The following is a 24,766-nucleotide window of genomic DNA, read 5'->3' as shown; positions in this document are numbered from 1 at the left end:
ATGTGAATTTTAGGGAAAAAACAATCAATTATACATCATTGCATACATAATCAAATATAATAATTTTTTAAAAAAATCAATACGTGTTTATAATTCAAAAATGGTTTTTTTGAATTCAAATTTAGCTCGCTTTAAATTCAAAGTTTACTTGATTACTTAGCATCTCTCCTCCTCAAGCCCATTTTGTGAATTCGATCAAAGTTGCAACAGTTCTACAGTATTCCAACTTCCATTTCGGCAATGTGTTGGTCATCATATCAGAACCATTTTCATCCATGTGAATCATTTTAAGCTTTAACAAATTTTTTCTCTAATACATCACGTATTCAATGATAGCGAATATCAATATGCTTAGATCTTGAACACATTCAAGGATTCTTTCTAAGACGAATTGCACACTGACTGTCACATAACAACTTGTATTGATCTTGCACAAAACTTAATTCCTCCAAAAATCCTTTCACCCATAACAACTCTTTCCATGTCTCAGTTGCTGCAATGAGCGCCACTTCAGTTGTTGACAATGCTACACATTTTTGCAACTTTGACTGTCATGACACAGCTCGCAACGAATACGTTGCAGATTGATTCAAGTACTGCAGTACTGCCATCTCTCAAGGCCAAAGAATGAGCATGATACTTTTCCAACAGGTCTTTAGAATTGCTCTCCTGTATAGCCATCTCTTGTACGCATTATCAAACTCGGAAATGTATCGTCTAACATCGTCGGCAGATGAAGTACTGTACCTGCAATTTTTGTCATAATAAATGTGTATAAATTCTACCACATATTCATATATCTGAAACGATTCTGAGATATAAGTAAGTTTAGTTACCCGAGTCCTTCATATCTGATGTTGTGCAATCCACGTGACATATCGAACAATAATAAACTCCAAACCTTTTTTATGCCATTTCTCCACAAAATAGACATTCGAGATCTCCAATAAAGAGGCCTAACAAGGCTGCAGCAGAATAGAAGAGGGAGAGATGGTGGTGATGCTCTTCGACTTTCACTAAGATGGGTAACAAGGCACAATCTTGGTGAATCCAAAAATCACATCGGTGACATGAAAAGAAATAGCCCTCATGATCTCTCCCACAAACATCACACAGCAGCAAATCCTCCTTACGCATAGCTACCATCGGGAGAACCACACTGAGGGTGGAGAACAAATTCATATTTGGGGCAATGGTTGGTGAAATTCTTGCACAGTTTCCCACAATCACCGCACCCACAATTATCATCGCGTGGCTTTGCAAGCAAATCGAGAGAGTTTTTTTCTAAAAGTACAATAACGACCACGAAGGAAATAATGATACAATTTGTCGGCAAGCTTGGAGGAGGTAAAAGCTGCAATCTTGAATGGCACACAAGTAATAGGGGCTGGATAGCACAAGGCGCAACCCACATGCGTTGCAGCACTGAGGAATCTCCTCCTCTAATTCGTTGAAAATCAATAGATGCTCATGAGCAAAATGATCCATATCTCTTTCCATCTTGAATTTGTATATATATGAATTATGTTTTCTATTTCTTTCTTTCCATTGAACCATCGATTGATTGTGTTGGTAAATATCATACACATTGCTGCATTGAAATACAAGGATTTTAAATCTTATATTATAATTTATTTGTCTTGTCTGATGAATCGATTTGAAATCCTCCGTTCATTTTAAGTTTGAGTTTCAATTAATATTTAGATTAATTTCAGATTAAATCCAAATCTACTTGTTCTGAGGTGGCCATCCATGGATGGTTAAAAAATTGTAATTAGAATGAATTTATCAAACGATGTCGCAAGAAAATAGTATCTTAAAAAATTATTTTTTATGACATAAATATAAAGTAAAAACGTGGAAACCTGATTTCAGCACATCCTCACCGATCAAGATTCATGGCGTCACATGACGGAGCAAGATGATGGGTTCTCTTCACTCAGGTAGTAGTCACATCTGCTGAAATCGTGGAAATCTCTTCCATAGCCGTATCCACACTGGCAACCATAATAACCTTCAAAACATGGTCGTGGCGGCGGTGGCACTCCGTACCCGCGTTGACACGGCCCCCCATCATGACCGGCGTAGCATTGGCTACAGCAAGTCGGAACGGGATAAAGCGGCGGCAGTCCATGGAACACAACTGGTTCGGGTTGCATAGGCGGGTCTGGGATTTTTGGTGGATCGGGTTTCGGAGTCTCCTGGGGCTTTTCCACTTGAGGCGGCCCACTTTGTTTCGGCTCCTCGGGCTCCTCGGGCTTCTCAACCACGATGATTATGGGCTTCTCGGGCTCTTTGGGTTTGGGAGGGTCCTTGATTTCGATGCTTTTAATAACCCTGTGACCCTTGCAGCACAATTTGTCCCGAATTTTCTCAGGATCACAGCACACCACCGTGATGGTGACCGTGTTTGCTTTCTCATCATATACTTGGTCTCTAATTTCTCTCGTCCCAAAAATTTTTACATCACATAATACAACTCAGTTTCCAATCCAAATAATATGATATTGTGCGGATGACTGAATTATAATTTGATTTGAATTGTACATAATTATTATTGAGTAATTCATTGTGTAACTCTAGAGATATAGACTCGGTTCATATTTTCAAATAAAAATAATATTTTTGACGTAAAAAATAATATTTTTGAATAGACCGAATCGGGTTAAAAGATCACTCTCAACATGAGTTTTTGTGTTATTATATATAAAGCATGATCATTCTATACAAAAACTCACGGGGGAATTTGCAGAGAATTTTCTTGATCTTCTTGTAGCAGCGTGAACATTGAAGATCAACGACATTGAGCACCATGATAGTCACCTATTTAATAAATAATTTTTTGGGCAATCAAATCTTGTCAAGAAACAACGTAAATTGGACATGGGAAACATATCGAAATTCTTCATCTTCTTCAAAGATCATTAAAGAATCAAAACCATGAGGCAGAAAATATTAATTAATCATGGTTTCTTCTTCTTTTTTCGTACCTTTTCGGCCATGATGAGTGAATGATTTCTTGGAGAGACGAATCTGGTTCCACGCAACTATTGAGAATAACTAAAATGAAAGAAAACGTGAATATGGGAGAGACATTGATGAGATCATTAATGTGTTTTAATTAGGAAGAAGAAGTAATTAGCAAGAACTTAGAGACAAATCATACGTTAGACTCACCTATCTTCTTATTACAATTTGACTCTAAATTTTATGAAATCATTGAAACACTTAAATACTAGCTAAGACTAAGACGTGACATAAGATTTGTTTTTTTCCCAATTGAAGGTCGTATTTATCTAAAGATATATTCGTACGGTCGATTCAAATATTATATTGTTGAAATTAAAATATCAAATTTAAGTCAAACTCAAATTTGATATTTTAATTTGAATATAAATAAATTCCATGTTATTTTTTAATAGCCGGCCACGAGTAATTCCCAACTTTCTTTCTTTTTTTGACAAGGAGAGTAACTTCCAAACTTTGAAATAGTTTTACTAATATTGAAAAATAAAACGGATATAAACGAACTCAATTCATGTTTCTAAATTTGATCAAGAAGAAATATCAAGAGTTAAATTAATTGTTTTTGATTTCAAACTGTAATTCAAATCGAACTCTTGCTCAAATTTGTCGATTTTTCAAGATTCGATTTTAGGTTAGGAAAGTTTAAGCAGGAACAAGAATATAAAATTATATTTCTAATATTGCTTCCATATATATATATATATATATGTATATATATATACATATACATATATATATATGTATACATATATATGTATACATATATATATATACCTAATCATCCTAGTTTCCATTAACTAAATCATGTTTCATTGAAATGGTCATTTTCTTGTTTTTTCATAAAGGTTAGGTTTGGGTGAACCGTGCACGTTTCTAATGAATCTTCGTAGTGACGGAAGTGTATATATATATATATTGTGCCTACTTTCAATTTAATTATAATTATGAAAAAAGTTGTGTATTCAGTCTTTTGTGGATTATCTTTTGTGATTTTTATCTACCATGTTTTCAAATTTTCTTTCCAATTCGTTATTTTAGGGTTTTGTAATTTTAGTCATTTTCCCGAATAGGCAAAACATGATGATTAAGTGTGCAATGTCATATTGATAGTACTTTTAATGAAAAATAAGTAAAATTGGAGAATATTGAAGAAATTCAATACTAAAACTAAAATTGGACCGACTTAAATTGAAAAAAATAAATAAAAACAAAAACAAATTGACCAAATTACTATTCATCTGTATTTGTTCACCCAACCCAAAAAATTAAATGAGAGGGCGGCTCGTTTGGGAGTTTGGAACAAAGCAAATATGTGTTATTTGGTTGCATGAGCGGCCGTATAAGAGCTTTTGAAAATGACGTGTCTTGATATATTTATTCGATTCATCGACTCGAGTATATTCAAAATCGAATAAGAACTTTTTTCAATTCGAGTTCCAGTTCATGCATGATTGTTCATAAATTTACCCACTCAAAACTAATTTTTAAAAGTTTAATAATATTACACAAAGTCAATATATTTTACATTGTATGTATGTATGTATGTATTATTATTATTATTATTATAATACAAATATATGTGACCAGGCACAAGAATAATTCGACACAAAAAATCCATGAAACCTTGTCATGAATCAATTTTATGAGTTGGATCTCCCACCCGACCCAATACATGAAAATATATTATTTTTTATATCAAAAAATATTGTTATCAATGTAATTATGAACCGGATTAACATGTCTCACGAATATAGAACTGAAAGACCATCTCACAAGAAATTTACTCATAATTCAAATATTAAAGTGGCTACGTAGTCTAGTAATTTCCATTGATTGACACTTTAAAATATTCGTGTCACCACGGGTGAAATATTTGGGGAAATTGGTGTTGGGTGGAGTGGGGGGTTTAAACAAATAGAAGATCATAAGAATAAAAGCAAGAAGAATTAATTGACTTTTCAACAACAAAAGTATACGGATAAAAGAATCATAATCGTGCTTCTTATAATTAATTACATCTAAATGCGCTTTTTTTCAACCAACTTAATTAATTGTATTATTTTTTAAAAAAAAACAACTTAATTGTGTTAATCTTANAAAAAAAAAAAAAAAAAAAAAAAAAAAGAAAAAAAGAATGGTAGTGCTTATTTAGTGTCTTCATATTATTCTATCTTTATTTTTAATATTTTTGTATTTTAAGACATATATGTTCTTCTTTACAATAACTATACTATTATATTAAGTGTGAGGACATGATAATAACTTACCTAGAGATGACACCAACTTTTTTTCCAATTTTACCTTTATATGATATTAATATTACACTTTTTTTAAAAATTTCAACACACACTTTTATTTTTATTTATTTTTATTTCAACAATTCAAATATCAATTTAATCCCTCCATAATTTATCAAATTTCACTTTAGTCTATCGATAATAATAAAAAAGATTATACAAACACGCATCGCGTGTGCATAGTAACTAATTATAATTATAACTTATACGTGTTTTAGTATGGGAGAAGTGAGATCGAATCAACGTTAAAATAAAAATTCTAATCCTTATTGTAATTTAAAAAAATCCTCGTGCTGAAAATTTTCCTTTTCCAATTGTTTTAGCCAAAACCTAATTTATTTTCGATCATAATAAGAAATATTTTGGGGAAAATATGAATGGAATAACATCAAATTAATATTTTAGAAAAATACCGAAACATTTATACATAAACATTTATCTACCAGCAAAACATTAACTGATTAACCTAAAATAATAAATAAAAAAAGACTAATTCACAGCAAAATAATTGGGTGTGAATTAGCTAATTAGCCTAAAGTTGTATCCAATCATATACCTTTGACGTAACATTTTCAAATACATAATCATTTTGAGAAATTCGGTGCCAAAACACATGAAAAAAGAAGTCCAGAAGAAGTTTATATCACTGCAACACATGTGACGAAGATTTCGGAATTCTCTTAAAATGATCAAGTTGAAGACACCAAAACAAAAACATCATTCAAACTTTCACCTCATTGCCTTTATCTCGTTACCCTTTTTTGGGTTATCGAACCTTTTTCATGGATTTCGGGTTCTCGGTGCACAGGGAAGAAGATAACAACGATACGTGTTAACTTTTGATTGGGTGATTTGAGTTGGGGATCCCCACTTGCTTTCATCCTCTTTTATTTCGTAAATCTTAATGGACCCGATGTTGGATTTCACTAGGGCCTGGCCAGAAATTACATTATTATTATTAGACTTCGTTGACTATTNTAGTGAATTTTGATTGTTCTAGAACGTAATCCTTTAATAACATTAACTTACAAAATTTTATGGGCATTTTCCTTATCTTCTATGCGATTTGAGACTAATGCATTGTTACCTAGGTTTTTTTGTAAAACGGTTTCATGTATTTATATATGTGAGACGGGTCGATCTAATCCATAATTATTGTGAAAAGTAATATTTTTAATATAAAAAATAATGTTTTTCATTAATCGGGTCTGGTTGGAAGTATCATAAAATTGATTTATGAGATAATTTTACAAGAGTTTTTGTATAAATTATTTAAGTCTGATTGAGGTTTTCGAGCGCATGTTAATCTTTTGGACAAAAAACTCTTTGAAAACATGTTTGTGAGGAGAAAAGGTAAAGACTTTAGTAGCTTTCAGCATTGATCTACTCGGAAATGACAATTTGAAGGCAATGACGGGGATTCCATTCATGTAAAGGTAAAAGTGTCAGTTATCCATCTTGTTTGTATGGGAAACTTTAATTATTTCGGCAGATTGATTGTTTTATGATATATATTATTCATTCAATTAAATGAAAAATCCCAGTAACATTCTTCAAATGTTTATTTGAAAATCCTAAAATGTTATTTGGCATTTCTTTGAAAAATATTTTCAACTTTCATTTTATTTGGCATTTAACTTGGAAATCATTTTTTTATAGAGGGACACAACACATTTTACGTTTGTATCGAATTATTTTAGATATAAAATTCTTAAAAAATATTAATAGGCTAAATATATAATTTTTTTTTAAAAAAATAAACACATTCTATCATTATGTTTTAGAAACCCAAACACATAACCCTTATAGTAAGAATATTATGCATGATTTTTTAAAATACAAAATCTTAAATACTATTAACTTTTTTTTTTGAAACTAATACTATTAACTTTATACATTCTATTTTTTGTTTTTTTAGACTAGGTGTTGACGCAATTAGCCGATTCACGCGACAAAATCTACCGAATATTGACTCTGATACGCACATTAATTTTCAGGGTCTCAGTTTCTGCGTCACCACTATAAATTTGGTGTCCCTCACACACATTACAGCACATTGAGCAAACAGTCTGCGGTCCCTCACTCACACACACGCCCACAATTTAAACACGGAGAGAAGATAAATGGCCACCATTTCTTTGTTGAACAAATAGTAATTCTGTCTACCCATAGACCAACCCTGAATTTCACAAGAGATGGGAGAAGTGAGTATCCTCTTCCTCAAATTTTCCTTCTCTTTCAGTTCATTGGTCGGAGACCGATATTTTTCTCTCTTTTGTGCTTGTTTATATCTGATTCATAGATACACATCAGTGTTATTGAGTATGCGCGCAGCAATTCTTGTGATCAGTTAAAGGAACAAGGGTTTCTTAATTCTTTCTTTGCTCTTTTATATATTTTATTTTCTGATCCATATGATCTAAATGAAGGAAAGGAACGAGGAGGGAAACAAGGAAGAGAAGATTAAAGAAGAAGTAGTGAAAGAAGATAAAAAGGAGGAAGCGAAGAAGAAAGATGAAGAGCCTCAAGAAATCATTCTTAAGGTAGACATGCATTGTGAGGCTTGTGCCCGGAAAGTTACTAGATCCCTCAAAGGATTTCAAGGTCATTAAATCTCTCCATTGATCCGTCTTTCTCGCCATTTTTTGTAATTTTATGATTACATTGATTTTTATATTATATATATATATAGAATTATTATCTGAGTTAAGAATTTGTACTAATTTTAAAACACGCAGGAGTGGAGGACGTTACGGCGGATTGCAAGGCGAGTAAAGTGGTGGTGAAAGGCAATGCGGCGGACCCGTCTAAGGTGTGCCAAAGGATTCAAAAGAAAACTGGGAGAAAAGTGGAACTCATTTCACCATTACCTAGACCACCGGAAGAAAGTAAAAAGGAAGAAACTAAGCCAGAACCCAAAGAAGAAAAGAAAGTAGAGGTATTATTTTATTATTTGATCCCGTCTCTTTATTATTACGCTATGATAGTATTTATTCACATTAATTAAGAACCTGAATTTATGTCGCATTATTATATATATAAAAACGGGTGTGATCAATTTCTGAAAAAGAGTAGTTTGAAAGAACTGGACCACGTCCACCTTTGATAATTAGAACAGTGCATAAAATTATTGATTGGTGGCATTCAGTAGACAGCAGCTTTCGGTGAGCACAGTGCAACTTGTGACTGCTGTTACATATATTGCTGCCATGAAAATCACGGCTCAGCTGAAATTAGTAACGATGGAAAGCAAAATCACCCGGCACGTTTCACGATGCGATTTAACGATGAGTCATTCTCCATTCGAATAAATGGGCCCTGTATTTATACTGTACAGGTCCTGCAAATAAGCTGGCATTTGACCCGACAGTTTCACGACCTGAGCTACAGTAAATTTATTAATTAAACCTGTGATTTAAGGTACTTTACGAGGGTTTTTTTTCCTCTTTTCATCTTAAGGACTACTACTGCTTTATCTTGCAGTTTTAGTGCAGTATATCTCGTACTGAATACTGATCACAACATATCACGCGGTGAATTTAATTTGGTTCTTCTTTCTCAAATGCATGCAATTGGAAACACATTTATCAAATCGTGTGTTGTTTATGTCTTTTGGAATCATGATATGTAATAAATTGATACTTATCATATATGTCCATACATATATATGGCTGTTGAGCTAATTGGGCTGTTTCCTTTTGAACCTGGTAGCCTCCTTCCGTGATCAACGTCGTGCTGAAAGTTCGAATGCACTGTGAAGCATGTGCTCAAGCATTGCAGAAGAGGATTGGAAAAATTCGTGGTAAGCAGCTAGTAATAGAGTTTTTAGTCGGTTTCTACCCGCGATTGGCGGATGGAAAGATTATGAGATATTCATCGATTTTTAGAACATAAAAATATACTGATACAGTTTTGTGCTACAGGGGTAGAATCGGTGACAACAGACATAGCAAATGATGAAGTCACTGTGAAAGGCGTTCTTGATCCAGATAAGCTAGTGAATGATGTGTACAAGAAAACCGGTAAACAAGCCTCAGTAGTGAAGGATGAAGAGAAGAAGGAAGAAGAGAAAAAAGAAGACGAGAAGAAGGATGAAAAACAAGATGACAAGAAAAAAGTAGAGGAAAGCAAGGAAGAAGACGATAAGAAAACCGACATCAAGAAGAACGAGTATTGGCCTCCAAAGTATAACTTGGAGTATGCTTATGCGCCTCAAATTTTCAGTGATGAGAACCCAAATGCTTGCTCTGTTATGTAACTGCGTTGTCTGGAAGGACTGCTAACTACATGTGGATATGCAGTTATTCAATTTGTTGGAATGCTTATGCATTATTTATGTTAAGTAGCCGTTTTCGAATACAATCTGCAAGTTGTTTCATCAAAATAATTGTCTCATCTCTCGATTTCTTTCATGCACAATAATCTGAAAGTGCTCTTTCTCTTCGATGTATTTGTCCTAATTTTCCATGTTACGGCCTGTGCGTATACATGATTATCCATGTATCGTGATGTTTAAAGGTGATTAACCTTTTGTATGCAAATTTTTTAAATGATTTTTGTATCAATTCGTATTGGGATTTTTGTCTTTCTTGCTGGAAGATCGATGCTATGTGTCATATATAAACTTTAAAGACACTCATTAAACATGTACGCAGGCCCCTGTCGACAAGTTGTTTGTATTGCCATTATGTAGCAAAGATTTTAAAATTTTTTGAAGCCGTGGCATGCACACACGTGCTTGAAAAGTTACTAATTGCATGCCCCCACAAGTTCACATTAAAGTGAATTCCTAATTATCAAAATGTGGGGATTCAACAACCACTGACCACTCATTATTATGCTTTTTTTTAATATGTTTGTCCAAGCAAACTGAACAACATGTTTCGCGTTTTTTCTGGTTTAATATTATATATATATAGAGAGAGAGATAATATGAATTAAATATCTTTATCGGATTTGTCTCTCTATATGATATAACTCGCTCAAATTAGAGACTTTTAATCTCCACGTCCATTTCGAGTTAAAAGATGTGAAATAGTATTTACCTTTAAGAATGATGCATTCTGAAGAGTGAGATTTTTATAATAAGCACGCCTTCTTATTTTGTATTTTTCATTGAAAATTAATAAGAATGTTTTCGACATATTCGAACCATTGTTTTTCAAGGAAAAATATGGTGTGCACCTTTAGCCATGCATATCTACCCCAACTTTAACATATTTGACTGATATAATTCTTCTCCACTCTAAAATCAAGAATTCTTTTTTACAAATTTGAAACTATAATCTAAACTCCAAGTGTTATGACTATTTTATTAGGATGTTTATGGATTTTGGAAAATATATAAATATTTTTATTTGAAATATGATCAGGGAGTCAATTCCAAATCATTTTGAAAAGTAATCAAGCCCTTTAGGATGAGGGAGTTTTGGAAGCACAACTCATTTTTATTGTCCAAAAAGAGAGAGTGGTCAGTTTGAGGTGTAAATTGAAATTAATATGAGACCGGACTTTGTAGCCTAGTGGTACTAGTGGTTTCATCCGTGTAACCCATAGATGAAGGTTCTATCGCTCTCCCCAAATTGTACTAAAAAAATTGAAATTAATATAGCCCAACACATGCACAAAATCCAAAAACAGAAGTATATATAATTAATAATAATTCGTGTCTCACTTTTCATCAATTTATTTAAAATATTGAGAATAACTCAGGCAACCCAAACCTGCCAGATGTGGGTATTTTACCATTCAAGTGAGATCCTTGCTTTGAAATATATGTGTTGCTGTGAAATGATAATGGCCGTGTAGGTGCACAACTTCAAGGGACCTTCTTGTTAGTTATATATTAAACGTAAAAGTATATGCATTTTGATAAAATCTGTTCAAAATTTTGAATAATTTATTCATTAGACTGTACAGCACTACACTCTACGTCTTTTCAGCATTTAAAAACCTGCAACTCATCAACCCAATCGAAACCTGCAACTCAGCGTGACTATGCGCCATCTACTCCAGATGCATGCAATAACCCAAAATACTTCATGTTTCACAAAGCAGGCATGACTAGCTCTTTCTTGCCTCTATTTCTCATGTGCTCGTGAGAAGGTTTGGCCATCAGATGTATGTTATTCGTGGTATAAGTACGAACACCCCCGCGTCTGGATCTTAACTCGATCCCTTTGTGCTTACCAGTGAAGGCTTGTCTGCAAGGAGAATTCTTTGGAAGATGAAGGATTTTGACTAGGCATGTCTTTTCCAAATTTGGGATTGCATGGAGATGCGAGGGAAGATCGATTATGAATTCTCCAAAGCTATCTGTAGTGCCTTTTTCCCATAATTTCTTTGTCCTTCCATTTGTGCCACAGAAGACGGCCATGGATGCACCTGGAAATGTACATGTAAAAGGAATTAAATCTTATAGCTCATCTGCGTGGGAAATTTTCACTCATTTAAAAAAAAGAAGAACACTTTAAGGGCTGCAAAAGTCGAGAAAAATATATATCTACCTGAGACTGGACTCGGATGGATGGAAATTTGGTCGTTTGCACCAGCATGGCAAAGAAGTGTACCGCTTATTACAACAGTGGAGAGCTTCTCCTCCCCGTAACCTGCCAAATCAACCAACAATTCATCAACCTCAGATTTCATATTTCTTGCTTCCACCGGAGTTTCAACACATATAATGGCAATAAACGCCAAGAAAATCATCTTCATGTACGTGAGACGACCTCCCACAAGTCGTCCCATTTTCTTCACAATTATTTATTGAATTTAACTTTGTTTTGAAGGGAAGACGAGAATCAAGTGACGATGAAGTTGAAGCTACAACCTTGGGTTTTTATAAGTCTACAAGAAAGAGTCAAGTTCATGGTTCACATGCCATTTTCCAACATGCGAAGTTACAGTCCTATCCTCCATAATGAAGGTTGAAGTTCTGGTAAAAGTGATCAGACAAAGATCCACAAAGGACATATTAGTCCATGAAATAAATTTCGAGTCTAAAGTAAAAGGGTTCAGTCAACTGTACTTTTCTTGATTATTTTTTAATCGTAGAGGAAACTAAAGATTGGAAGTTGGGAAATGGAAGCCTAACTGCTTGGGTTGGTAGCCTAACTTTATCACATACGTACACACTGTTTTAACAGCAAAACTCACTCAAAGAAAGCACTAAAAATAAGAAGGCTTGCATCCATCAATGACTATTGGCTACCTTTGGTAAACAAGCATTAGACTTGGAGTCAAGCCAGCCTGCGCAACGCCACCCACGCTTTCTAAACTAATTTCTTGACCTCAACAAATAATTTATCTTTCTGTAATGGAGAAAATTAATTTTTTATATATATTATTGTTTTTAAATTCAAAATTTCATTTCCGTGAAACACATGCAATAATCAACCTTGTGACTTCTCTGACCTCTAATCGAACTTTCGAATTTGTTTTTTTTTTTTTTCCCTCTCTCTTTCTGATGCATGTTGGAGTTTGCTTAATTTTCACTATCAATAAAGTTCAAAATAGTTTTTGGTTTTTTTTATATAAAAATAATAATAAAAATACAAGATCATTTGACCTCTACATGTTCTACTTCTAAGAGCACCCGCACCCACCACCTCATAAAAAATCATGGGATCCACATGCCACATACACATTACATTAACAAATTTATTCTCTCACGTTCATTTTAACATTCACACTCATTATTTGTAGGTCCCGCTGTCCACTCATTCATCTTATTCTTAGTTTACATTAAATAAATTCAATTTCAAATTTTTTAAGAAATTTAAATTATTATTATTTTATATTAATAATAATTTGTTTTTATATATTCAGTACGTAAAATAATTTAATTTTATGAGTGTCATTTACTTAAAATTAAAAATTTATTATAAACCTAAAATAAAACGGTACAACATATAATAATAAATAACACTTGCATAAAAATAAAAAAAAATAAATTAAATTTAACAGAAGATGCAAAATACTAATTCAAGGATTGTTGTTGTATTGTGACCAAATATGTTCAACTAAGTCGGCACGAAGTTGGTGATGCACATGAGTGTCACGTATTTCGGAATTTGTTCGGAGATATTCATGAAATCCTCGGTTTGAGCCCTGGACGGGTTGTGCGGGTTCGTCACCTTCATCTTTGTACCAGGTGTCTATTTATATTCAAATTTGCAACGGCTATATTCCAACGGCTACTTTGTAACGGCTATATTCCAACGGCTATTTTGCAACGGCTATATTCACCAAAGGATATTTTAAACCAATACATTAAATAACATTAAATAAGTAACAACGTTTAGCGACGGTTTGTGAAAATCCGTCGCTTTCAAAACCGTCGCTAAATGTCATAATTAAAATAATTCAAAACACATGGGGCCTGCGTGTCATCAAATATAATCTCGCTAATAGCGACGGTTTGCAATTTTTTTTTAAAATAAACTGACACAGGGGCGTTTATACATATGAACGCCCCACACCCTAACGTCCACTCACATTGGAGAGTGGGGCGTCCTAACATAGTCCAATAGTGGGGTTGGACCAAGCACGATAAGTCAAAAGGAATAATGCGCCTAGTACTTATAATTCGGTGATCATCCACTACTTATATTTACTGCATATTCGACTACAATTAGTTGATTATGCACAATCTTGTGTTATACATGAATTAACACACTCAACAATTTGTGGATTGTTCACAAACTTATAAAACAAAATTAAAAGTATGCGAAATATAACATTAGAAAATGACTCAGAGGCCGTTGCAGGGATTTTGATGATTATTTTCTTGTTAGAAGCTCTGCAGTTCCTTGGCGGGGATATAGGCTTTCTTGCACTTGTAAATTCTATTTTGTTCGGAGTGAGGATCTGTTTTGGCAAATGCATATAAAAAGGTTTTTTTTTTTTTTAAAAAAAAGTATTATATATAATATGAGTAGTCTCTTGTGAGACGGTCTCACGAATTTTTATTTGTGAAACGGGTCAACCTTATCGATATTCACAATAAAAAGTAATACACTTAGCATAAAAAGTAATATTTTTTCATGGATGATCCAAATAAGATATTCGTCTCATAAAATACTGAAATCATCTCACCCAAATTTTTTGCCATATAATAGTTATTTTTAAAAAAAATCTTTTATTCTTTTTGAACATCAGCGTAATAATAAAATACATGTAAATACCAACTTTTATCTAACAAATATGATATTAATTCTAAAATTTTATTTGTTGAAATCTTTTGACCAATGCAAAATATGTAAAAAAAAATTTATGTTTTTTTATTAAAAAAAACACAAATAATTATTCGTCTAACGATAATATTTTACAAAATAAATTGGATAAGATAAGGACTGGGAACAGTTTCCAATCAAAAATCGAAGCGTAAAATTTGGTCTCGTGCGTTGACTCTTACGGGACTTCACTTCCTACGACAAAGCCCTCTCACCCTCCCGGGGTTGTCAGTCGGTGATCCTCCGATACCAAATCGCCGAACCGAGCAAACGGAGCATCGAAGAAAGGCGGTGTTGCCAAAGAAAATCGGCTGATTTAAATTCAACGTTTCCGTAGCTTGGTATGTGATTATTTTGATTGCCACGAATGACTTCCCATTTCGAATTCTTCCCCTTTCTTACGTTTTCTTTATCGTATTTTGTTCGGTTTGAGTGTGTTCGCTGATATTTTCGTTGAATTTCTTGACTCTTTTAATTTCGTGACAGCATTCCATGTTGGTCTTCATTTCATCTTCTTTTTCAATTTTGCTGTTTGATGTCTTTTCTGGGTTTCTGCAGATTTTTTTGCAGACTCTCATGGCTGCAGATGACGCTATTAAACCTAGAGGTGATTAGTTATGTTTCGCGCATAGCATCTGGAATTAAGATTCTATCAATTCATGTATAACGAGCCCATGTCAATACGCTTAGTCCTTGTTTAGTTAAATTTATTCACGCCTTTCCTTTTAAGCTAGCTATTAATAACACTCGAGCTGATTTGGATGGTTGCTTTTTAAATATCAGCTAACATTAATGATTTTTGTTGAGATGTTTGTATTGTTGGTGTTGCGCGGACACCAATGGGTGGCTTGCTTGGTTCTCTTTCGTCTTTGCCAGCCACAAAGCTTGGTTCAATAGCTATTAAATGTGAGATCACTTTAAAATTGTACTTAAGTGTAGTTTAACTCATTTCTGATTTTTGTGATTGAATCACGTGTCCATTCTAAAAGCTGCTCTATATTTGAAGGTGCTCTAAAAAGGGCTGGGGTGGATCCTTCTCTGGTGCAAGAAGTCTTCTTTGGAAACGTTCTTAGTGCAAATTTGGGCCAAGCCCCTGCAAGGCAGGCTGCACTAGGTGCAGGTATACCCAATTCGGTGATCTGCACCACCATTAACAAAGTGTGTTCATCCGGAATGAAAGGTTGGTCGGCATTTCTGTCATAGCAATTGCTTCCTCTTTGAAAGATTCTGGAATGACTTCATCGTGTTTTTTATCATTGACCCAGCAACCATGATTGCGGCACAAACAATAAAAGTGGGTGACAATGATATAGTAGTTGCTGGGGGCATGGAAAGTATGTCGAATGCACCTAAGTATCTGCCCAGTGTAAGGTCAGCATTCTGTTTATTTGACTTATATTGTCGTGTTTCTTGTTTCTTCTTTCAGTAGGAAAAAGGAGCACCTGGCGTCCCACATGATTCCCTATTAATTGATGAACTTTTGACTTCTATTGGGGGGAAGGGAAGGTGGGAAGTTGAGTTAATATAACTGGTGCCTATTATTGTGATTACTTGCCATTTTTTAACAGGACAGGATCTCGGCTGGGACACGATACTATCATTGATGGCATGCTCAAAGATGGTCTTTGGGATGTCTATAATGATTTTGGAATGGGTGTTTGTGCAGAGTTGTGTGCCGATCAACATAAAATAACTAGAGAAGAGCAGGTAATGTTTTGTGGTTGCTAATTTGTTTTTTGATTTTCAAGATATATCAAATGGTCTTCAATCTGCACAGATCAACTAAGTTCCTTTGTACGTTAATGGTTTATTGCTGTCAAATTATAGAACCATTGTGGTGTCGTTGATTACTAATTAATAAGATGGTTGTCATTGGACATTGCATAATTTTTTATAATGAACAAATTACTCTCTTAAAGAAAAGAGACTTCATTTTCTAGAAGTAACTTCATTTTCTAGAAGTACATAGTACTAAATGCTGGTGCAAGAAGACTTCCATTCTTGTCCATATAAGTGTCGATTACTATGTATCATTGTTTTTAATTAGTGAGAAAAGTCACTGTAAGACCAAGAAAGTTATTTTTGGCAATTTAACTGTCCCAGTCTCTTTGCGTCCAGATTGAATGCTTACTTTGATTTTTTTTTTTCCTGGTGCGCATCCTATCATGTCTATCTTCTTTCGTGTATCATATAAGTACTGTAGTAGGCATATTTCTGCATTATATATATATTTGGTGGGTGACTAATGATACCATGCATCATTTGCATTATATATATCTTTACTAGGATTCCTATGCTATTCAAAGTTTTAAACGAGGCATTACTGCAGAAACCGGTGGTGCATTCAAGTGGGAGATAGTTCCGGTGAGAGTATTTTTTGTTTACTAGAAACTAACTGGCAGTGGGTTCCAAAGATTCGCTGATGGTTTTATTCATACATGCAGGTTGAAATTTCTGGTGGTAGGGGGAGGCCGTCTACCATTATTGACAAAGATGAAGGTTTAGGCAAGGTGGTAAAATAAAATATTTTCTTCAAATTACTTTAGACGCCAGAAGATGTTGAAAATTGAATCGGAGAGTTATGAGTGTGCAAACGAGTTTATTTGTATTGCTTGATGATTTCATGCTTTCTCTTAATATCTAAATTGTACCCTGCTGATTGTGTGATTTCTTTATTAAGTTGAAGTTGTTCATGCTTTCTCTTAATATCTAAATTGTACCCTTCTGATTTCTGTTCCTCGCTCACAAATGTTCAAGTTCCTTTCTCTTCCTGTTGCTAGTTTGATGGAGATAAATTAAGGAAGCTTAAACCAAGCTTCAAGAAGAATGGAGGTTCCGTCACTGCCGGAAATGCTTCCAGTATAAGGTTGACTTCTTCCCACTTTCCCTCCGTTGTTTTGTCTCCGAGTTTCTCTGACTCAAGTATGTTTTTTATTCTGTGCAGCGATGGGGCTGCTGCAATAGTCTTAGTGAGTGGTGCCATGTCGATTAAACATGGATTGCAAGTGATTGCTAAAATAAGAGGCTATGCTGATGGAGCACAGGTTTTGTGAAAAACCTTGTTTTTTGAGTTTAGTATCTTTGATGGCTTGATAAGTTAATTGTGTTGCCTGTGCAGGCACCTGAGTTATTTACAACTGCTCCAGCTATTGCAATACCAAAAGCAATCTCAAATTCTGGTCTGGAAGCAAATAGTATTGATTATTATGAAATTAATGAAGCCTTTTCTGTAAGAGTCTGTGCTGAATTTCAATTATCTGTGGCTCACCCAGGTAGACAATTTTAACTTTATTTTTGCAGGTCGTGGCTATTGCTAATCAGAGGCTTCTCAACATCGACCGCGTGAGTATTGCTAGTCACTCTTTACGAATTTCATCCATTTATGATAGACTGGCTCTTATTTCCTTCTTTGGTTATAGGACAAGTTGAATGTGCATGGCGGTGCTGTGTCCTTAGGACATCCGATTGGCTGTAGTGGAGCACGCATCTTGATCACATTGTTAGGCGTATGTTCCCTGCCTTGTCAAGTTCTTGCGAAGCATTTAGTGTTATCTTTAATCCTTGTGGAATGGTGATTCAGGTGCTGAGGCAGAGAAATGGGAAGTTTGGGGTTGCAGGAATCTGCAACGGTGGAGGAGGTTCATCTGCTGTAGTTCTAGAGCTCGTTAACAATCGGTATGTTTACCTACATCAACTTATCTAACTTTTTTTGTTTTCTGGATTGCTATGCTGTACAACGAATTCTATGGATATGACGAAGCTTTGGTCTGTAATCAATCTCGTAAACTTGCGACTTCTTATAACTTATTCAAGAATTGATAAATGTGGCCGACCTCTATGTATTGCAGGCCAGAAGCGACGGTCCCTCGATCTTTGCTATGAAATCAAAGGTTTATTGCTTATCATGGTGTCGTCCCCAAACTCCCTATATATCTATGCTGCTGTAACGAAGTTGCATTCTATTTTCATAATTATGTAATCTTTCTGGCCTAATAATTTATCTTGACGAATTACTCATTTCCGATAACTGTTTGCTATCTTTTATGCATCATAATCAGCCAATTAAGTGATCAAACACGATTTTACAACGCACTCTAAAGTGGGTTTTGGCACCATAAAAAATATCAAGTTATTTATTTAAATTATTATAATTATAATTTCAGATACATTTGAAAAATAAATGAATTCGAATGTTCCATGCTGGTAATCTAGAAGCTAAACAAATTAACTTCAATTTATTAAAATATTAACTTCTTACATTGCCCAGACACTGTATAGATTGGGAACCGCCCCCAATGTTATGCTGTAAAAACGTGCTAACATGTGAGAGCACGTGCGTTGCCTGCGGCTGTCTACTAAGAAATATGTTTGATTTATAAGACTCTGTCCGAGAACACGAGTTTGTGAAGCGATTCATCTCTTTACCTGTCCGCTCGCTTATCCATCAGTGATTTTCAACGCGGGACCCAAACCTACTGGAAAATTGACATCCTTGTTCACATCTTTCAAGATTCTTGAATTTCTCTAGTTCGGATTCTAGTGTCTTGGCGATGTCTTCGTCATCAGCGTTCTCCGGCACGGTGACATGCACAGACCCATGTTTTATCGGCCTACCAGGTTCACGGATCACGGCTTGCTGGTTAATGTAATTGTAAAGAAGTTGGTGAAATGGGTGGTCCAAGGAATAGCAATTGTCGCTGCTATAATTTGAAGAACCCGAGCTTCTCTTACGGCAGAAATGAGGGAGGGAGGAATAATCCATTATCTGCACCAAGTATAATCATAAACAAATCCAAGATTTCAGATGCCAACATAAGAACGAAGCAAACCGCTAAGGTTACGTAATATAAGAATGTGATACCAAAAAAAGTAAAGAAAGTACCTTCAATAGTTCTTCCTGTCCACAACCGGACAACACATTAATTTTCCTCTGTGTCCTCTCATGCAGAAGGGGCTTGACGATCTGATATCAGGAAGAAAATTACGCTACCCATCCGATGCCAATGCAAAAAAGAAATTATATGTTGCAAATTGCTAAAAGAGAACAGCAATGGAGCAAAAACAAGGGGACGAACCTTCCAACAAGCAGAAAAGACACAAGGGGAATTCACAATGTAATAAGTTTGAGTTTTCTCTGGGTAATTCAGATCATCAATCGAAGAAATAAGAGTAACAAGCTGAACAAACAAACACAAAACAGGAAAAAAGATATTAGAGCTATAGTTATAGCTGGATAAGTACTGCAAAAGATCTGTGAATCTTTAACTGGTCGTGCACCTTTATCTGGTTTAAGGCTGAGAGCTTCAAACCAGTCATATCCAGAATCTTTATACATTTGCTAACAAGCTTCCCACGTTTTTTGGTAACAGCAGGCTAAAAATAAATATGGTGTGTAAATCAACAAAACGCTAAAAAAAGAAAACAGGAAGTATTGGTATATTCATTCTAACCAAAATCACACGGTCTCGATATTCGTTCATCTGAATGTGGGATTGAACATAATAATGAACCTAAAAATGAAGATTAATATAGTCACCGCAACAAAAACATTATTATCAAGTGAAGCATACAATATGGCTTACCGATGCTTTGTCCAACGTGCTGAGACCTACTCCAACAGCAAAGACCGGGAGGTCCTAGAAACATCAGGATATCAGAAAAGATCACAGAGAATGATATCAAGAAAATGGTTAGAGTATGTGAGTGTGGAACTTGTTTCAGCTTCGTCTTTACTCGGATTCTCACCTCATTCGAGTAACCTGACAAACCTATAAGCTGTGAATCACGTATCGCTCTGTAACGATCCACAGGGACAATGGGTTTCTGCAGTGTAAATAATTGTAAAATCGAAACTTAAATATCGGAGCCAATACACTTATGCTGAGTACAAAAACTACGCAAAAAAGTACATCAAAGATTCAAATTTGCACAAATTCTAGTCATGAATACCACTACTCACCGCTAACATATCATCAATTTCATTCTGCAGTCTCCATTCCAAACTATCTATCAACTGTGCAAAACAATCAAAAAGCAATTTGGCAAGAGAGTTCAGCTCATACAGTTTTTTCATATCTTAAAAGGCCAAAAGATCTTTTTCTAACCATCTTTTTGGCCTTGATAACATTTCCTTCTCTTGCCTTCAGAAAGCGAGTTAGAGTTTCGTGAGGATATCCTTGATGGACATTCTGCATATTGAATGGAACGATAAAGATTTTGTAAAAATGTGATTTTTGCAAGAACAAAAGTTTACTAATTAAAGTATATTAACAGATCAGGTAGAACAAAACCAAAGCACATAAGAAATAAGAAAAGAACAAATTACAGAACCTGAAAAGTTCTTTTGAGAGGTTCATCAACTGCATCGAATTCCAAGAGAAAATAATCAAATATTGAAAAGGTAATCCAGAAGAAACAAAAAAGTAAAGGTTCATAAATAAAAGATCTAGAATAGCGATAGAAAGTGATCAAATGGAGCTGACCTTCGTCCATTAACGCTTCAAATTGGTGGATGGCTTCCTGTGGAACCACAGCCATTTCTTCTTCTCGACAAATTTTAAACAAGAAGTAAACTAACTATACACAACAATTATTCAAGATTTTTGGAACTGCGTATTCTAGAGTACAAACAACTGTTCACGAGTTTAGCAAGAGAGAAAATCAACAGCAAGAGAGTGAGAGAGCAAAGACTCTACTTTCAATTTTGACAAAAGAGAGCTAATGGGGTTCAAGATCCAAGAAAGGTAACGTCTATTATCCTTCCATCATCCCTCTTTTAACCTTTCCCAATCCCACGTCTATATCTCGGTTAAAAATAATGTTGAACAGAGCTCTGATTCTGTCCCATTTCGGGATTCAAATAATACGGACAAAAGTAATTTGTTGGTTTCTTTTCACGTAAATGGCTACTGTGGAGCAACGAAAAGTCGGGTAGGCGGTGAAAACTTGTGAAGGCTTGTAAATTTTACAGTTGACCAGTATACTGGAAGGGCCATTAAAAAGAAGAGTTACCAGAAACGGTAAAAAGTCTAACCCAAAAAAGGAGACTTTAAAGTCAAGATCCACTAAAGGAAAAATACATCAAAATGAAGATTCTGACTTGAAGATGCAGTAGGGTCTAAGTCCCATGTTCATCTTCCTCGAAAGTTCATTTCTTGTATGTGCGTGTAATATTATATCTAGGAACGTTTTTACTTCGCATAACAATAATTTATATAGGTTTGGGAAATATATGTTGAGATAATAAAATAATTTTGTTTGGTGTTAAGTCTACTGTTATTGACTTATTCAAGAAGTCCTAGTCTTTAGCGGTAGTTGAGTAAACGTTTTGTTACCTTTATTTTAGGAGAAATTTTAGGTTTGTTATTTCTTTCATGCCTATAAAAAGGTATTATGAATTTATAATAAAGGCGTTGTGAACAGACTTCATTTTCTCAACTGATTATTTTTTCTTTATTATCAGTGGTATCAGAGCCAAAAAAAACGTGAGAAGTTTTTTCTTTTTCAGCAGAAAAAAGAAACCCACAAATAGCTACTGATAATTTTGTTCAGCCAGCAATCCCACGGTTTGATGGTCATTACGACCATTGGAGCATGCTAATGGAAAATTTTTTGAGATCTAAGGAGTACTGGCAGGTTATTGAAAGTGGTGTGACAATACCAGCTGCTGAAGTGCTCACTGATGCCCATCAAAAGGAGTTGGAAGCACTGAAGCTCAAAGACTTGAAGGCCAAAAATTATTTGTTTCAGTCAATTGATCGATCGATCTTGGAAACCATTCTTTGCAAAGAAACTTCCAAGGATATCTGGGATTCCATGAAGAAAAAATATCAGGGCACATCACGAGTAAAGCGAGCGCATCTTCAAGCTTTAAGAAGAGATTTTGAAACTCTTCAGATGCAGGAAGGAGAATCAGTAATAAGCTATTGTGCAAGAACTATGGGAATAGCTAACAACATGAGTTGTCACGGTGAGAAGATGAAAGATGTTGCTGTAGTTGAAAAGATATTACGCTCCTTGACACATAAATTTGATTATGTTGTCTGTTCAATAGAAGAATCTAAAGATATAGATGCACTGTCTCTTGATGAACTACAAAGCTCATTATTAGTTCACGAACAAAAAATGAACAGAAGTTCAACTTCAGAGGAACAAGCTTTAAAGGCTTCTACCTTTATTCATTCCTCAAATCATAGAAGAAGGGGCAGAGGTAGGGGTAGAAGTCGGGGAAGAGAAGATCGAGGAGGCAACAAAGATAATAACAGAAATTATAAAGCATATGACAATTCAAGAGGCAGAGGCAGAGGAGGAGACCAACGATATGATAAATCTAAGGTAGAGTGCTTTCGATGTCACAATCTTGGTCATTTTAGCTATGAATGTAATGCAAAATTGGCTAATGATAAAGAAAAGGGAGAAAAATAAAATTTTGTTGAAGAAAAAGAGACTGAGACTTTGTTGATGACTGTTCAAATCAAACAAGAATCTCAGCCAGATGTATGGTACTTGGATACGGGGTGTAGTAATCACATGAGTGGAAGTAAGTCTTCTTTTTCATACTTAAATGAAGACTTTCGTTCTGTAGTTAGTTTTGGTGATTGCTCTACTGTAAACGTGACGGGAAAGGGTGATATCAACATAAAAACCAAGAATGGTTTTCTGGAAAAAATCACCAATGTTTTCTATGTTCCTGATCTGAAAAGAAATTTGCTAAGTGTGGGTCAATTGCTCGAAAAAGATTATGTTATTACTATTGAAAAAGGTTCATGTGAGATTTATGATTCTTCCAGAGGAACTATTGCAGTTGTTCCAATGAGTTCAAATAGGTTATTCCCTTTGAAAATCGAAAGTACTCAACCTTGTTTGTTGGCTGAGGGGAAAGATCAGTCATGGCTTTGGCATTATCGATATGGCCACTTGAGTTTTGGTGGACTAAAAACACTTGAACAAAAGAATATGGTAATAGGCCTTCCGCCAATCAAAATTCCAGCCCAAGTATGTGAGGATTGTGTTGTTGGCAAACAACATCGTTCTCAATTTCCTCAAGGAAAGTCATGGAGAGCGAAGAATGTTTTGGAGCTGGTTCATTCCGATATATGTGGACCGATAAAGCCATTTTCCAATGGAGGTAAAAAATATTTACTTACTTTCATTGATGACTTTACACGGAAGACTTGGGTTTATTTTTTTCAGGAAAAATCAGAAGCTTTTAGTGCATTTAAAAGCTTCAAGGCGCATGTTGAAAATGAGACAGGAAAAACAATTAAAACTCTTCGTACAGACCGCGGAGGAGAATACTGCTCAAAAGATTTCAATGTTTTTTGTGATGCACATGGGATTCGGAAGGAGCTTACAACAGCATATACACCACAACAAAATGGTGTATCAGAAAGGAAAAACAGAACCATTCTCAATATGGTAAGAAGGAAAATCCCAAAAACTTTCTGGCCAGAAGCAGTAAATTGGAGCATCCATGTCTTAAATAGGAGTCCTACTTTTGCGGTGAAAAATATGACACCTGAAGAGGCTTGGAGTGGGAGAAAACCTGTTGTAGATCAATTCAAAGTCTTTGGTTGTATCGCTTATGCACATGTCCCAGATGTGAAAAGAAATAAGTTGGATGCGAAGGGTGAAAAATGTGTCTTTCTTGGTGTAAGTGAAGCATCTAAAGCATATAAATTGTTTAACCCTTCCACAAAAAAAATTGTTACTAGCAGAGATGTCATTTTTGATGAGGAGAACACTTGGAATTGGAATGAGGAGCAGCCTACTTCAATTATTGTTGATGATGAAGTTGAAGAAGAAGAAGAAATTGGATCTGAAATTTCTTCTTCTGCAACGTCTTCCACTGCTGAAACTTCACAAATCAGTGAAGATACTGCTGTAGCAGCAACTAATGCTAGTCGTGTCAGAAAGAGACCTGCGTGGATGGCAGACTATGAGGTAAGTCACTTTAATCAAATTGAAGATCTAGCCACCCACTTTGCTTTGTATGCAGATTCTGATCCTACAACTTTTGAAAGTGCTATCAAAGAACCAAAGTGGCAAAAGGCTATGGATGATGAAATAAAAGCCATAAACAAAAATGATACTTGGGAATTGTGTGATCTTCCAAAAGGGATCAAAACAATTGGTGTGAAATGGATCTTTAAAACAAAACTAAACGAAAATGGCGAAGTTGACAAGTATAAGGCACGTCTAGTGGCTAAG

General features: G+C 34.9%; 6 protein-coding genes across 8 annotated transcripts; 3 read left to right on the top strand and 3 right to left on the bottom strand.

Annotated features, from left to right (window-relative positions):
- Positions 1 to 166: 166 nt before the first annotated feature.
- Positions 167 to 3,190, bottom strand: LOC140984227 (uncharacterized). 2 transcript variants are annotated; one of them, XM_073451490.1, is made up of 5 exons: positions 2,991 to 3,190; positions 2,739 to 2,823; positions 1,866 to 2,443; positions 837 to 1,255; positions 173 to 747 (listed from the first exon to the last, which is right to left on the bottom strand). In XM_073451490.1, exons 1-3 carry the CDS (start codon positions 3,000 to 3,002, stop codon positions 1,905 to 1,907), a joined length of 636 nt encoding a protein of 211 aa, XP_073307591.1. In that variant the 5' UTR covers positions 3,003 to 3,190; the 3' UTR covers positions 173 to 747; positions 837 to 1,255; positions 1,866 to 1,904. The 2 variants fall into 2 exon arrangements, with proteins under 2 accessions (XP_073307590.1, XP_073307591.1); XM_073451489.1 differs by having other exon boundaries at positions 167 to 747; positions 837 to 2,443.
- Positions 3,191 to 7,366: 4,176 nt separating this feature from the next.
- On the top strand, positions 7,367 to 9,746 carry LOC140984876 (heavy metal-associated isoprenylated plant protein 7-like). The gene is made up of 5 exons (XM_073452551.1): positions 7,367 to 7,528; positions 7,754 to 7,928; positions 8,063 to 8,262; positions 9,036 to 9,126; positions 9,248 to 9,746. The coding sequence occupies exons 1-5, from the start codon at positions 7,520 to 7,522 to the stop codon at positions 9,580 to 9,582; spliced, it is 810 nt and encodes a 269-aa protein (XP_073308652.1). The 5' UTR covers positions 7,367 to 7,519; the 3' UTR covers positions 9,583 to 9,746.
- A 1,363-nt stretch (positions 9,747 to 11,109) lies between these two features.
- On the bottom strand, positions 11,110 to 12,147 carry LOC140984901 (uncharacterized). Its single transcript, XM_073452585.1, has 2 exons — positions 11,831 to 12,147; positions 11,110 to 11,708 (listed from the first exon to the last, which is right to left on the bottom strand). Exons 1-2 carry the CDS (start codon positions 12,069 to 12,071, stop codon positions 11,371 to 11,373), a joined length of 579 nt encoding a protein of 192 aa, XP_073308686.1. The 5' UTR covers positions 12,072 to 12,147; the 3' UTR covers positions 11,110 to 11,370.
- A 2,540-nt stretch (positions 12,148 to 14,687) lies between these two features.
- On the top strand, positions 14,688 to 18,619 carry LOC140984900 (acetyl-CoA acetyltransferase 2-like). Its single transcript, XM_073452584.1, has 15 exons — positions 14,688 to 14,898; positions 15,116 to 15,164; positions 15,365 to 15,463; positions 15,564 to 15,737; positions 15,823 to 15,928; positions 16,126 to 16,264; positions 16,844 to 16,921; positions 17,002 to 17,067; positions 17,338 to 17,423; positions 17,502 to 17,601; positions 17,676 to 17,786; positions 17,858 to 17,899; positions 17,977 to 18,063; positions 18,138 to 18,232; positions 18,406 to 18,619. The coding sequence occupies exons 2-15, from the start codon at positions 15,134 to 15,136 to the stop codon at positions 18,437 to 18,439; spliced, it is 1,248 nt and encodes a 415-aa protein (XP_073308685.1). The 5' UTR covers positions 14,688 to 14,898; positions 15,116 to 15,133; the 3' UTR covers positions 18,440 to 18,619.
- Positions 18,620 to 18,761: 142 nt separating this feature from the next.
- Positions 18,762 to 21,589, bottom strand: LOC140984063 (phosphatidylinositol/phosphatidylcholine transfer protein SFH2-like). 2 transcript variants are annotated; one of them, XM_073451224.1, is made up of 11 exons: positions 21,040 to 21,586; positions 20,888 to 20,916; positions 20,662 to 20,745; positions 20,517 to 20,570; positions 20,303 to 20,380; positions 20,140 to 20,193; positions 20,008 to 20,067; positions 19,835 to 19,930; positions 19,633 to 19,734; positions 19,440 to 19,520; positions 18,762 to 19,322 (listed from the first exon to the last, which is right to left on the bottom strand). In XM_073451224.1, the coding sequence occupies exons 1-11, from the start codon at positions 21,092 to 21,094 to the stop codon at positions 19,002 to 19,004; spliced, it is 1,014 nt and encodes a 337-aa protein (XP_073307325.1). In that variant the 5' UTR covers positions 21,095 to 21,586; the 3' UTR covers positions 18,762 to 19,001. The 2 variants fall into 2 exon arrangements, with proteins under 2 accessions (XP_073307325.1, XP_073307326.1); XM_073451225.1 differs by lacking the exon at positions 20,662 to 20,745 and having other exon boundaries at positions 21,040 to 21,589.
- A 567-nt stretch (positions 21,590 to 22,156) lies between these two features.
- LOC140983982 (uncharacterized) lies at positions 22,157 to 22,981 on the top strand. The gene has a single exon (XM_073451126.1). The coding sequence runs from the start codon at positions 22,157 to 22,159 to the stop codon at positions 22,979 to 22,981; it is 825 nt and encodes a 274-aa protein (XP_073307227.1).
- Positions 22,982 to 24,766: the final 1,785 nt, after the last annotated feature.

Source organism: Primulina huaijiensis, chromosome 9 (assembly GCF_012295235.1).
Source record: "Primulina huaijiensis isolate GDHJ02 chromosome 9, ASM1229523v2, whole genome shotgun sequence".
Taxonomy (NCBI): domain Eukaryota; kingdom Viridiplantae; phylum Streptophyta; class Magnoliopsida; order Lamiales; family Gesneriaceae; genus Primulina; species Primulina huaijiensis.
Note: the sequence above shows the minus strand (reverse complement) of the source record. Positions and strands in the feature narration are given on the sequence as shown.

Coding starts and splice junctions, on each gene's coding strand:
- LOC140984227 (XM_073451489.1), bottom strand. Junction 2,444..2,738: donor AATTCTCTGCAAATTCCCCC/GTGAGTTTTTGT, acceptor TTGGGACGAGAG/AAATTAGAGACCAAGTATAT.
- LOC140984876 (XM_073452551.1), top strand. Junction 7,929..8,062: donor ATCCCTCAAAGGATTTCAAG/GTCATTAAATCT, acceptor TAAAACACGCAG/GAGTGGAGGACGTTACGGCG. Junction 9,127..9,247: donor GAGGATTGGAAAAATTCGTG/GTAAGCAGCTAG, acceptor TTTGTGCTACAG/GGGTAGAATCGGTGACAACA.
- LOC140983982 (XM_073451126.1), top strand. CDS start 22,157: ATGGAAAATTTTTTGAGATCTAAGGAGTACTGGCAGGTTATTGAAAGT.
- LOC140984063 (XM_073451224.1), bottom strand. CDS start 21,094: ATGGCTGTGGTTCCACAGGAAGCCATCCACCAATTTGAAGCGTTAATG. Junction 20,746..20,887: donor CTCTCAAAAGAACTTTTCAG/GTTCTGTAATTT, acceptor TTCAATATGCAG/AATGTCCATCAAGGATATCC. Junction 20,068..20,139: donor GCACGTTGGACAAAGCATCG/GTAAGCCATATT, acceptor CTTCATTTTTAG/GTTCATTATTATGTTCAATC.
- LOC140984900 (XM_073452584.1), top strand. CDS start 15,134: ATGGCTGCAGATGACGCTATTAAACCTAGAG. Junction 15,929..16,125: donor AAGTATCTGCCCAGTGTAAG/GTCAGCATTCTG, acceptor ATTTTTTAACAG/GACAGGATCTCGGCTGGGAC. Junction 17,900..17,976: donor GGCTTCTCAACATCGACCGC/GTGAGTATTGCT, acceptor CTTTGGTTATAG/GACAAGTTGAATGTGCATGG.
- LOC140984901 (XM_073452585.1), bottom strand. CDS start 12,071: ATGGGACGACTTGTGGGAGGTCGTCTCACGTACATGAAGATGATTTTC. Junction 11,709..11,830: donor CCATCCGAGTCCAGTCTCAG/GTAGATATATAT, acceptor GTACATTTCCAG/GTGCATCCATGGCCGTCTTC.